The sequence below is a fragment of the Adelges cooleyi genome, unplaced genomic scaffold, assembly GCF_023614345.1.
Source record: "Adelges cooleyi isolate 19-005CV unplaced genomic scaffold, UGA_ACOO_1.1 ACOO_flye_CR_arks_rails_tigmint_CR_PRNA_1, whole genome shotgun sequence".
Taxonomy (NCBI): Eukaryota; Metazoa; Arthropoda; class Insecta; order Hemiptera; family Adelgidae; genus Adelges; species Adelges cooleyi.
In genome coordinates, this window is record NW_026095751.1 from 3,217,203 (window position 1) to 3,230,221 (window position 13,019).

Genomic DNA, 13,019 nt, shown 5'->3' on the forward strand with positions numbered 1-13,019 from the left:
CATTTATTGCATATGTCTACATGTTTTTGTTTTATTTACCCAATATTGTATCACATGATTAAAATATATAGTATAAACACCAGCACTGACTCGTGCTGGCTGCTATATTTATGTGTAATGTAATATTATAAAAAATCATGCTAACAGAACTGGTTGCTTGAAAAACGCGTAGGTTCTTTTTTTATTTAAGTGATATTTACAATCTATACAATATGTTTATTATAATAAGTAACTGAGTTAATAAATGAGCGATTGGCTAGAGACATTGGGATTGCCGTCAATTGTAAAAACTGCTGTGTCGTTCTCGAAAGTGACCAGAGTTGTATTTGCTGTCTGGGGGATGTCGGCTGTGAGCACTTTGTATAGGTCTGGAGATAAATCGCTTCCTTGGGGACCTCTTATTATATGGTCACTCTATATTTTATACTTGAATACTTCTAACTATACTTTTTAACAACACTATGATAAGCGGAGTATAAAAAATAAATATCACTAAATAATAATGTATTGGCATAACAACGTAATGACAATAATGTAGTTTAGATCAACTAACTATAATAATTTATTTACATAATTATCTGTATATATTCTAATTAATAAATATATTTTCAATAACCTATTGATCGTTGTATTACCCACTTATAGCAATTCAAAAATTACCACTGTTCAATATGTCAATGTTTTATTTTTAAGTTAGTTTGTTTTGATGAATCTGATGAATCACTAGTTTGTCCGAAATATTTGTCGGATACCTGTTGCTTGTTAGTTTACTCGCACTACGGTCGTCGTGTAATTTCTCCTCCCCCTCTTTTTTTTGTTTTAATAAAAAAAACCGTTTGACTGCAGATCTACCTTAGGTTTGGTTATCAGACCTCAAGACCTAAAACTTTACCTAAAGAAGCGTAATAAAGGACAATTTTCCACCACTTCTTAGGTAAAGTGTTTATGATATTTGTTTTAATTTTACAGTAGATGTTTCCAACGCGACTTATTACAATAGAGCCCGAACCAAGTCCAGTGTAACTCATAAAGAGTATAATCTAAAGTACAATAATGAATTACGGTTGTAATGTGGGATCCAGTCTTAATGAATTCGCACCAAAGCATTCCTATTTTTTCTATTCTAAACTGCCAGAGTACCAATTGTGTGATAAAGATCTCACCAAAGTAAGTTGATTCACAAAAAAAAAGCAGTCATGTCTTCAGGCACAAAATAAAACACAACTAATTTAAAACCTTCTCGGCTATTTCTATATTGTTATTTGAAAGACATCCAGCGGACCCATACACAATAGTAAATAACTAAATTTAATTAACTCTTGCTGCATGATTACCACATTCCACATATTCTGTATTTCAATGTTTCAATATCGGTAATATTAACAAAAAGTAGTACGGCCTACTTTGAAATCAATTTATAACCATATAATCATAATTATTGAGTCGCTTCCCCACGAATACCGCGTTAACAGGGTAGTTTATATGTTGGAGGTAATAACCAAAAACATGGCGTAGGATGAATTAGTAGAGTAAGTCTCAGAGACGAGTACAACATATTAAATTCTTTTTTCATGGAGAAAAATTAAAATTTCAATTTTATGATTTATAAGAGCATTAGCATCAGTTTTCCCTTAGAATAGAGACATTTTATCACTACTTATACGGCTTTAATGAGGTTCTACCCAAAAAATATAATAAAACAATCTTAATATACAAAATATTATAAAATAACAATATGTATACAATATATAAGCAATAAATATTTTATTATAAAATCGTGATACAAACTGTTTATTATTAAATACATTTAATTTATTGACAATTTGGATAAAAGTGAGGTAAGAAAAAAATATTTTAACCAAACAATAATGGCATTACAAAAGAAATTATTATTATAATAACTGATTCAAATTATTGTAATTAAAAAAAAAAAGGCCTTATTGGAGTACGATTACCTATTTCTACTTCCCACAAGTCATCATCAATGAATGTATATACGAAAATTGTAGCGCCAGTCACATCTTCTAAACTGCAATAAGGTTCGTCAAGAAACACAGTGGATATAAATGAAAGTGGGTATTTAATAGATCTAAATAACCCTGCTAAACGACACATCATTTCTAAATCCTTGAAAAGTGGATCGTTTTGGCCTTAAAAAAAATTGTCCGTATTTAGCTAACTTCTTACTAATTTTCTTTATTTACAAGACAAAACTTCGCACAATAATACACGTGTATGATAAACCATAAAAAAATAACAACACAAAGGCTTTCCGTATTATACAATGGTGTTATTTTTAATCATTATTTTTTTAAAGTAGGGGAAACACTAAGCAGTGTTATAAACAAATGTCTTCTCTGGATTTAATTTAATTGGTAATTTTTAAGAAACAAAATTGGTTAAATAAAATTGACATCAAGTCCAAAATTAATCTATAGGCAATTAATGATTATACCGAAAAGATAAAATGTTACCTTAAGAATAATACCTAACTCATATTTGTATGTTAGTAAAAAAAATTCAGATATTCATGTTGAGTCAAATCTTTAATACTAAATTTGTGTATTACTGTGGTAAAAATAAATGTCTGTAAATTATTATTATATTTTTTTATAATAAATACTATATGTATATTTACGTATTAAAAATTGTACAGCTTCTAAAGTCATTTCTCTTCTTGCTCTTCCCAAAGAAGACAGGCCTTAATAACAAATGAAAAATAAATTAGTTGCTTGCGATTGAATCGCATTACATTCAAAATAAATGTAATATCGCCAATTTTCGCATAACCATGTCATTAATATTTAGAGGTACTATATTACACCAACAATTTTAAATATAAACTCCCATCCCATTAAAATTGGAATAAATACATAAAAGGATGATATACAATTGAAAAAATCAAAATTAGTTCTATTCTTGATATAATGGTGTGATTTGTCCCTATTAAACAATTTAGAAATGAATTGACATAAAAACACATCTCATAAGCAAAGACAAATAATTATAATCATAGTGTTGCAAATAGTTGGTACAATATAATAGAATATAAAGATATCCTAATTAATAGACATAATTGTTATAAAAATAAAAATGTAAATGAATTATTTTCATTGGTCCATATAAAAAGTATACAGTGGTTTAAAAACCATTACAACTCAATATTAACAATTACCAAATGAACGGATGATTCTTTTTCTTGGAACTGCTGTAGGATGGTTTCTTCTCTTTTCTAAAACACTTGCTAAATTTTCTGTAAAAAAACATAAAATACTGTGATGATGTTATGCCATAAAAACAGAAAACAAATTATTTAGTTGTGATAGCATGGCATTACATTTTAAATAACCGTAATTTTACCAATTTTTGTACAACCTGCCCTTAATACCTAAAATATACTACACAATCATACTATTTTTGCAATTACTTATTTTTAATGTAGCTATGTGACTCGAAAGTCACAGTTAATTTAGCTAGCCTTATTTCAACGTATTAAACAATTTAATTAGTTTTTTTTTATTCCTAAATCTTCTTCTTTATCTTCGCTTTGCACTCCCAACTATATGGGGTCGGCCACCCTAGTCCTACACCTCCATAGAGCTCGGTCTTCTACATCTCGTTCAATCACCCCCGCTATCATCATATCACCCTGTATTCCGTCCACCCATCTTTTCTTTGGTCTTCCTCTTCCTCTTAATCCCTCTACATTCATCTTCATAACACCTCTCACTGCCTCTGCCTCATCTCTTCTCATAACATGACCGAACCATCTCAACCTATTCACTCTCATTTTCTCCACAATTGATGCAACTCCTAGACTGCCCCTTATGTATTCATTTCTTATTCTGTCTTCCCCAGTCACTCCACTCATTCATCTTAACATTCTCATCTCCGCTACACTCATTCTCTGTTCCGTTTTCTTATACACTGCCCAACATTCCGACCCATATAACATTACTGGCCTCACTACCGACCTATAAATTGTACCTTTCTATCTTATAGGCATCTTTCTGTCACACAAAACACCCGACGGTCCCCTCCACTTCACCCATCCACGATTTATTCTATTTTTCACATCCTCCTCGTACCCACCATTTTCCTGTACCACCGATCCTAAGTACTTAAACCTATCAACCTCGCACACTTCATCATCACCCATCTGCATTACCTGTCTTACCCTATAACCTTCTCCAAAATCAAACACGATTGTCTCCGTTTTACTCCTACTTTCCCTTCAAGCGGCGCTCTCCACTCTTCAAGTCTCTCACCCAATTCTTCCGGACTTTACCCCACTAACACTACGTTATCCGCAAACATCATACACCATGGCACCTCCTTCCCTGTATATCTTTCGTAATCTCATCCATTACTAAAGAGAACAAGTAAGGACTAAACGCTGAACCTTGATGCACGCCTACTCTTACACTAAAATCTTCAGTTTCTCCACACACACTCTTCACTTTTGCACTTGCCCCTTTATACTTTTTTCTTTATTACTTTCACATACGCGCTCGGAACTCCTTTCTTCCTTAACGTCCACCTCAAAACCTCTCTGTTTTTTTAATTCCTAATTGCCTTTGTAAATAAAACTGGCTAAAACTATGTAGGTTTGTTATTACCTAATTTTATTGTAGGTGCTTCGATACGTCCTGTAACAAGAAGATAATATATGGAACAATAATACGGTTAAAATGTTTTTATTTTTTTTTTTTTACCTATCACAGTCATTTTAAAATTAAAAATACTTAGTCAATTCAATCAATGCAAGAACTCCTAGTAGCGTCGTTTGAATTAACGATTTGGACAATATTTTAACGATCATCAAAAAACATCATTTCCAATATCTAGAGTCTTCTTTTGTTAAGGTAAAAAGTTTAGTTGTTTGACAATAACTGAAATGACGACTTGAACTGGATATAAATTGCTTACTCAAATTTCGTCTATTAATTACAAGTCATATCTTCTTTAGCAGAGTTATGAAGTGTTAAAATAAAAAAACGTTGGAAAAAATAATTCAAAGTATCCACACTACAAGCGGATACATAGGCACATTTATATGTCTTATGACCGAGTAAATGTCAATTTAAGTATACCTAAATTTCTTATTATCTGATTTTTAAAATATTTTTTGTTGGCCAAAAATTGTTTTTAGCAGTTTTTTAATATTTGGCCTCAATCGATTCCCATCCCCAGCCCCATTTCCATCCCTTCACAACAGCTTTACATTATCCCTTATCTCTAATCTCTCATATCTTATCAGATAATTATTTATCAGTTCTTTCATTCAAAAAAAAAAAACTAGATCGTGCCACACTTACATATTTTCTACTGTAACGCTCAGCGTCACGCACAGATATTTTAGCCTTTAGAGAATATTTACTACTATCTAATATATTAATGATTACCTTTTTCGGTATAATCAGGCGGAAGATTTAGATCTAGACTTTGAATTGAAACTGGATCTGTAACAAATTAATATATAATAATAGTTCAGTCAATAAAAAACCTGTTTTTATCATTTTGCCATAACAGTTACTTTAAACTGAGCATGCTTGGATGGAATTATTTAATGTAAGCCATTTTACAGCTAAAAATAGTTTAAAAAAGGCAAATTTAAATTACGGTCGAACGTCCAGACTAGAAGCAATAAACATATGCCTTATTGATTTTGAACTAGATCAATGTTGAAAAAATATTATTCGTATAATAATGTTAAGTATTATGGTTACTATATAAACGCTCGGATAGTGTGTTTCTAACACTTATATCTAGCCATATTATACTTGTTTTAAAATATTTGATGATTTTAAATAAAATATAAATTTTTTTTATTGTATATCAAAATGCTATTTAATTAAAAAATAATAATGTTAGTGTGAAAATATTATTTACATATTGTGCACTTTACAATTTCATTAAAAGTACAGTTGGACCATAATGTAAGAACTTCTAGTAGCCTCGTTTGAAATAGCGATTTGGACATTGTTTTAAGGATCACAAAACAAAAAGTATAGGGTTTCAATTTAATTTCTAGTCGTATAATTATTATTTTTATTTAGAACTATATTATAAAAATGAAATCATTGTTCATCCAAAAAGTTAAATTTTTTCTTTACCTGGTGTATCGCTTATTGCTGCTTGCATAATTTCCTCGTATTTTGGCCTATCTAATATTCAATATAAAATCAGTTTGAATGTAAATTATTTCTAATGATACTATTATAACTAATGACCTTAAAAATTATAAAAATAAAAAAGTTATAAAAATTTTTTATAATTTTCCTATAACAGTTACATTAAACTGAAATTTTTTGGATTTATTTAAGCAATGTAAATTATGTTATACAATATTGTTCGTTAAATTGTTTATTTACCTGTAACAGCAAGTATTTCTAACTGTAACGTTTTCTGGTACTCTAACTTTTCTAATGTTAAAAATATAATAAATTTAATGTAAATCTTTTCTAATAATTCAAATCAATATTATAAATGTATTATGTTTACCTTTAAGATGTATTATTGTATTACCAACAGAAACTAGTACTTTACTCTCTAAAATTAAAATTAAAACATTTTGTACTTAATGAATATCAAATAGCTATATTCAAAAATTATAGCTTAAGGTAACACCTAATGAAAATTCATGGCGTTTGATTTTCAGAAGTTTATTCATCTACCAACCTAATATCTACTTATTAGCTGTATTTTTTTTATTCAAAATGAATTCTATTTATGACAGTATAGTATTAAGTCAATAACATCCACACAGGCGTTGGAATAATCAAGATAAAAACGATATTAATTTTCCAGGACGTAATTTGTGAATAAACCAACAGTCAATAGTTTCAATAAGTCAATTTCGAGAAATCAATCGAAATAAGTAGATTATCATATATACATTTTATTTATTAATCAAACCCTTAAAGAATATTTACGACTATTAAATACATTCATAATCACCTTCTTCGGAAATAGTGGACGGATCAAGATTTAGATCTGGAATTTTATTTTGACTAGGGCCTGTAAGAAAATACATAATAATAATACAGTCAATAATAACAGGTTTTATGATTTCTCTATAGAAGTAACTTTAAACTGAGACTGTTAAATTCTCTCTTAGATTAAATTAAGCAATGTGAACTATTGAACAACTTAAATTTCGGAATATTTTGTACATCATGAATATCAAATAACTATGTTAAAAGATGTTTATAAAATGTTAATTAATAAGAAAATAATTACCTGATTCTTCCAATTTGTCATCCATACTCTCTGTAATTAGCATAACTCAAATGTGTTATTTCATGACATTATATTATGTTGTACATTATAATCTATTATTCTCTGGGGCAATGAAGAAACCTCTACGCGGTGCACCCGAGGCAACTGTGTTATCCTAACTGATAATACAGGCTTTTTTTCAACTCCAGGCAACAACAAAAACGAGATGCGACTGGAGAAAACGACAAGTTGTGAAACTTTTTAACGTGGAAGACCTTGACAACGCAATCGCTGCTATGAAAGAATCCAGCTGGACTGGACGACATTTGCACGGAACAAGTACGACATTTCGGACCGAGGGCCATTGACAGTGGATCGCAAACCTTTACAACTATTTAAATGAAACACAAATAATACCAAAAATATAAAGAAAAGCCAAGATAGTTGCTCTACTAAAACCTGGAAAAGAGGCGACTTGCCCAAGAAAATTATCGGCCAGTATCTATGTCACACATATAAAATGCAAAAACTATTATATGGCCAATGGCCTCAAACCAAGCACAGTTTAAACCAGCATAGCCTATGCCCGTGCATTCCAAACCGGTATAGTTTAAACATTTAGAGTATAAATCAAGTTCCGTCATAACTAGTAGGAGTACAAACAAAGCTCAGTTTAAGCCAGTACGGTCCAAAATAGTACTAAGCTCAATTATAATTTAGCATAAAATTAAAATTAAAGCAATTTGTACTTAATGAATATCAAATTTTACCGTCGGAATATGAGGAACTTTCTGAAATTAAAATAAAAACATTTTTTACTTACTGATAATCAAATAACTCTGTTGAGAAATAATATCATAATATTTTACCATCAGAATCTGACTCTCTTTCATCTGAAATTAAAATGAAAACAATTTGTAAATAATAAATACCAAATATCAATGTTAAAACATGTTCAAAAAATGTTAAAAAATAATTACCTAGTTCCCTCAATCTAACATGAATTATTTCTGTAATTAATATAATTTTAAATTATTATTTCATGACATTACATTATATTATTCTAACTTAAAAAAAAATGTGTGGGTCCTCCAGTAAGAACATAGTTTACATATCATGTGTTCAGAATTTCATGCAATACCCGATTTTTTTATGATGTAGATTTTTAAAAAAAGACTTGTGAAAAAAATTTTATTTTTATCAAACAGTAAAGATTTGAATTTTTTTTTAGTTAGAAGCTAGAGTTAGGAAGGTAGGGATACCGTAAAACATGTGAAATATTTGTATAAGCGATTTTGGTAATTATTACCTGGTACTGCCAGCATAATAGCCATTTGCTCTGAAATTAACATAACATAAAATAAGTGTTACTTTATGACGACCCTGCTTCGGACACAGAGAAACGGATTATAGATTGGACACGGAAAACGGACAATAGAATTTTAGATAGCGACCTGGAATGTAATGAGTATCTTTAGAGCTGTTGCGTGCCAAAACTTAGTAGAGGTATTGGTCGTGTATAAATTTAAAGTAGCAGGTATTTAAGAAGTAAGATGGACGGGAAAAGGACAACTAAAAGTAGGAAAGTATGTTGTATACTTCTCAGGAGTGAAAAGATCCGCCATTTTGGGTGTGGATTTGCCATACATGAGACCAATGAACCGTATATAAAGGATTTCAACCCTATATTAGAGGGATTAGCGGTACTAAAAATTGACACTAAACCTATAAATATCGCCTTGATATGCACTAATGCAACCAACGGAATCCGCTGACGAGGATAGTAAGGACGCCTTCTATGAGGACCTGATCCAAGTATATGAAAAATTGCCAGGGAATGAAATTAAGATAGTGTTGGGTGACTTATACGCTAAATGTGAAAGAGAAATGCAGTTTTCCCCTACTTTAGGAAAAGAAAGTCTACATGAGACGAGCAATGGGAATGGGCTCAGACTAATATCATTCGCGACAGGGAAAAATAAGGTAATAAGTAGCACAACGTTTTCCACGTAAGAGAATCTATAAAGGTACATGGAAGTCACCAGGTGGTGTAACAATTAACCAGATAGATCACGTTCTTATTCAAAAAATATTCCGCCATGCATTATAGACTTACGTAGTTAAAGGGAGCGGACTCTGTCACGTACCATTTTTTAATTGTAGCAAAATTCAAACTAAAAATTCAAAGTCAAAAACCGCTGGATCACAGAAAGAATATACCTGAGTCAGACAGCATACCATTAATTTGTGGTCCTATCTATAATAACCGAACAGTTGCGTGGAAAAGAAAATTGAATCGGAAACTACAAGAGTTGGGACTGGCATCAGTCAGTAGCTTTATAAGTGGCCAGTGAATGCAATGGCTTGGTCGCGTAATGCGCAGAATTGATAAAGAGATGGTTAGAGCGGTGCTGGAATGGAAACCTACTAGGAAGAGACCTCGCGGGCGGCCTAGAAATATATGGATGGATTCAGTAGAAGGAGATCTCAAGAAAATACGAGTACGAGAATGGAGAACGATAGTTCATAACAGGGAAGAAAGAAGGTAGATTATGATGGCGGTGAAAACTCTTAAAGAGTAATAAACTCCAGCAGAAGAAGAAGAAGATATTGCTTTATTATTTTTATAATATGTTTAATGTTAATTTATTTAATAACTTTTATTACCCATCCCATATTCATCAGGGTTCGCAATAATATTTTTAATTATACTCGGCATGAATTCTAGAATAAACAAAAAAATGGTTTGAGTAAAAAATAATTTGGAACAATCTTAAGCAAAATTTTACATAAATTATTAATATATAAAAAAAACCTAAACCATAAAAAAATAATTCACCCTCTATACAGCAGCGTCATACCGGAGTTATTACATTTTCATCGCATACATGTCACCATACGAGATTTAATCAAATGTTTTATAATGGACTTAAGGTCCAATTTAATAAAGTATTATTATTTTTTTAATCTAAGTGTTTTTCTAAGATTTATGAAATTCTCAATTTTTAAATGTCCTTGTCTGTTCTTTAAGCCTAACCCTAGTATTTCCTTTAGAGCGATCAATGTGATATTTATCACAAGTAAATCATTGTAATCTGTAATTCCCCGATACTTCCTTTTCCCCTATTTCATTTTATTGGTTCTACCTTATAAAGATATTAAGTTATTATTTTTGATGCAACTAGAGTATACCATAGTTTTACCTTTTGCTTGTCTGATGTCATCGTCTGTAATAAATTATATATAAATATTAAAAATAAATATTTTGTTGTATGAAAAAAATATATACTGACTTATTAAGAGAACCTGGTTAATATAGTCATCTATAAAAAAAATTAAATATTGATTTTTTTTTTATAGATTTCTTCTACCGTAGGTACGTGTGAAATTTAAATAATCACCTAATTCAGTGACCAAAACATGTCCAACCAATGAAAATGACATTAAAATAAATAATAGTTTCATATTTTAACTGCAAAAATAATAAATAACACTTAACCTTTATGTATAAGATTCTGTGACTATTTAATTATTATATTCTATCAGGAGTTGTGATGTTATAACTGGCTTATAAATTGAATGTGTCCGGGCACATGACAACTTTATAGCTGTGTATCAATTAAATAGATCAGAAATCGTACCTAAAAGGTACTTAATTTGGCAAAAAATGTACCCCTTCCCCTTCAAAGTTTAGAAAAACATCAAATATAATTACACATTGACATGGTTATGTCTTATCGCTGGTGATTATCACACAAATTTGTCCGCAACGTCACGCTGAATGTCACATCCGACAACAGCGGAGATGAGGAGTGGGAGATTAGATAAAAGAGATAAGAGATTAAAGATAAGAGATTAGATATTAGAAAAGTACTAAAAACTTCAAAATAGTAAAAACTCAATTCTGATAAAGTACTTTCTTTACTATGCAATATAATCTTGTATGATAGGTTAGGTTTAACCACAAGTTGCATAAATAGTTGATAAAGTAAAAAACGGACGGATAAGCCCCTAAATATTACTACTCACATAAACGCGAAAAAAATAAAATTTGAAGGCAATGATTTTACACATTTATAATTTTAAAAAATCAGGGAAACCGAAAATAAAATACGATATTTATTCAATTTTAACTTTATCCCCTTGTACATTTGATGGCAAACTCTATCCCACAATAACCTCAAATCTTAAATACACCAAACACCCAAATCTACCACAGTAGTTTTTTATTTTAACATTTTGAACATTTTAAAATAGTTGTTAAATGTTTTTCATAAGATATGCTGTTTTAACATATGCGGTTAAGGAGTCTAGCAATTTTTTTCAATATATGTATTAATGTATGTAGTGCATACGTGTTTATTAATTATTTGAAAGTGGGACACTTGTGTAAACAAAATGCTGTACCGGCTTTTTTATTTTTTATTTTGTTTTAAACCAGAATTTTGCTATCAAGCGGGTATTATAATATTACATTTATGTGTAATCACAAATATTTTGAGGTTTAATACAAACATATAGTCATTGAACAATTATTAAAGTAAAAGGCAACGTGTACAAACACAGATTAAATTATCTTTGTACACAAATTCTAAAATAATATGTTTAATGCAAAAATATTGTCAACATGTGATTTAAAAATAATATTTTAGGGTAATGATATAAAAGTATAGCGCTAATTACAATTATAAAAAAGCCAGAACAGTGAGGATGACGCACGATGGATATTATAGGGTCACATATCTATAAAAAATATTACAGCTGAAAGTGATAACATCACTTTCAAATCAACGCTATAACGTCATATACAAATTTCCTTTAAAAATGTAGTGAAACTTTATTGTGTTAAGGAAAACCCAAACTAAATGGGAAAATTACACTTTGGCATTTGTTAGTTTGTATGTTGCAATGAGTGAGAGTGAATCAACGATCAACAGGTATCTGAAATTCATTTGCATTATATCGTTTGTTACAATATAATATAGGTAACAACGGCAACAAATTGTTGTAGAAAAATGACCAACCTTAATCGTAACCACCCTAATAGTAAAACTACAATATAAAGTACATTAATCATTATTGTCATTACAATACTATTATCGATAGTTGTATTTTAGTTGACAATGAGGTTAGGGTAGGCTAGGGATAGGTCACTGGTCTACGGGATATGATTGTTAATTCACTCACACATATTTTCTGATTTATAGTATTGCTACACAAAGAAATCGGATTAGCAGTTAAAATAATATCGTGGATCCAGACACAAAAATAAAAACACATTATTTTAAATACAATACCTTTTCAGCTCCGCTTTGAAGTTAATAATTAGTAAAACTTAAAATAATGTATAAGAATGTACTTACAATATCAAAAGATTCATGAGCAACATTCATGAGCAAAATAACAATTGTTCTGTTTGTTAAATTATTTTAAATTAAGTTTCTTGCGACTCGAACGAATGGGCGTTTATGTCGACCGAAACGGTAAAACCGAAATAAATTTTGCAGTGCCTTTGTTCATTTATTTACATAGCTGTTTTTATTATCAATATTATTGCCTGTTTATATTACACTGACGCAAGTTCAAATTATTTTCTTTTTAAACTCTACAACATATACCTAAACCCTATTTTTGAATCGATATTAACGTAGGTGCGAAAAAAGCATTAATAAAGATGGTGTTTTATTTTTTTATTTTCATCAATCCGTTTATTAACTTTGTCTTTGTAAAGATATTATATTTTTCCTCTTATAATATTTTACTACTTCGGTTATCCAAAACCCAGTTGCCCTTAAAAT

General features: G+C 30.1%; 1 protein-coding gene across 1 annotated transcript; it reads right to left on the reverse strand.

The window, feature by feature from the left end:
• Nucleotides 1–1,740: 1,740 nt before the first annotated feature.
• On the reverse strand, nt 1,741–12,721 carry LOC126837946 (uncharacterized). The gene is made up of 19 exons (XM_050572007.1): nt 12,585–12,721; nt 10,623–10,693; nt 10,515–10,544; nt 10,425–10,448; nt 9,889–9,945; nt 8,531–8,560; nt 8,202–8,231; nt 8,091–8,114; nt 7,992–8,012; nt 7,243–7,272; nt 6,961–7,020; nt 6,505–6,552; nt 6,375–6,425; nt 6,117–6,167; nt 5,406–5,462; nt 4,620–4,649; nt 3,176–3,253; nt 2,639–2,701; nt 1,741–2,150 (listed from the first exon to the last, which is right to left on the reverse strand). Exons 2-19 carry the CDS (start codon nt 10,684–10,686, stop codon nt 1,921–1,923), a joined length of 978 nt encoding a protein of 325 aa, XP_050427964.1. The 5' UTR covers nt 10,687–10,693; nt 12,585–12,721; the 3' UTR covers nt 1,741–1,920.
• Between the last annotated feature and the right edge of the window lie 298 nt (nt 12,722–13,019).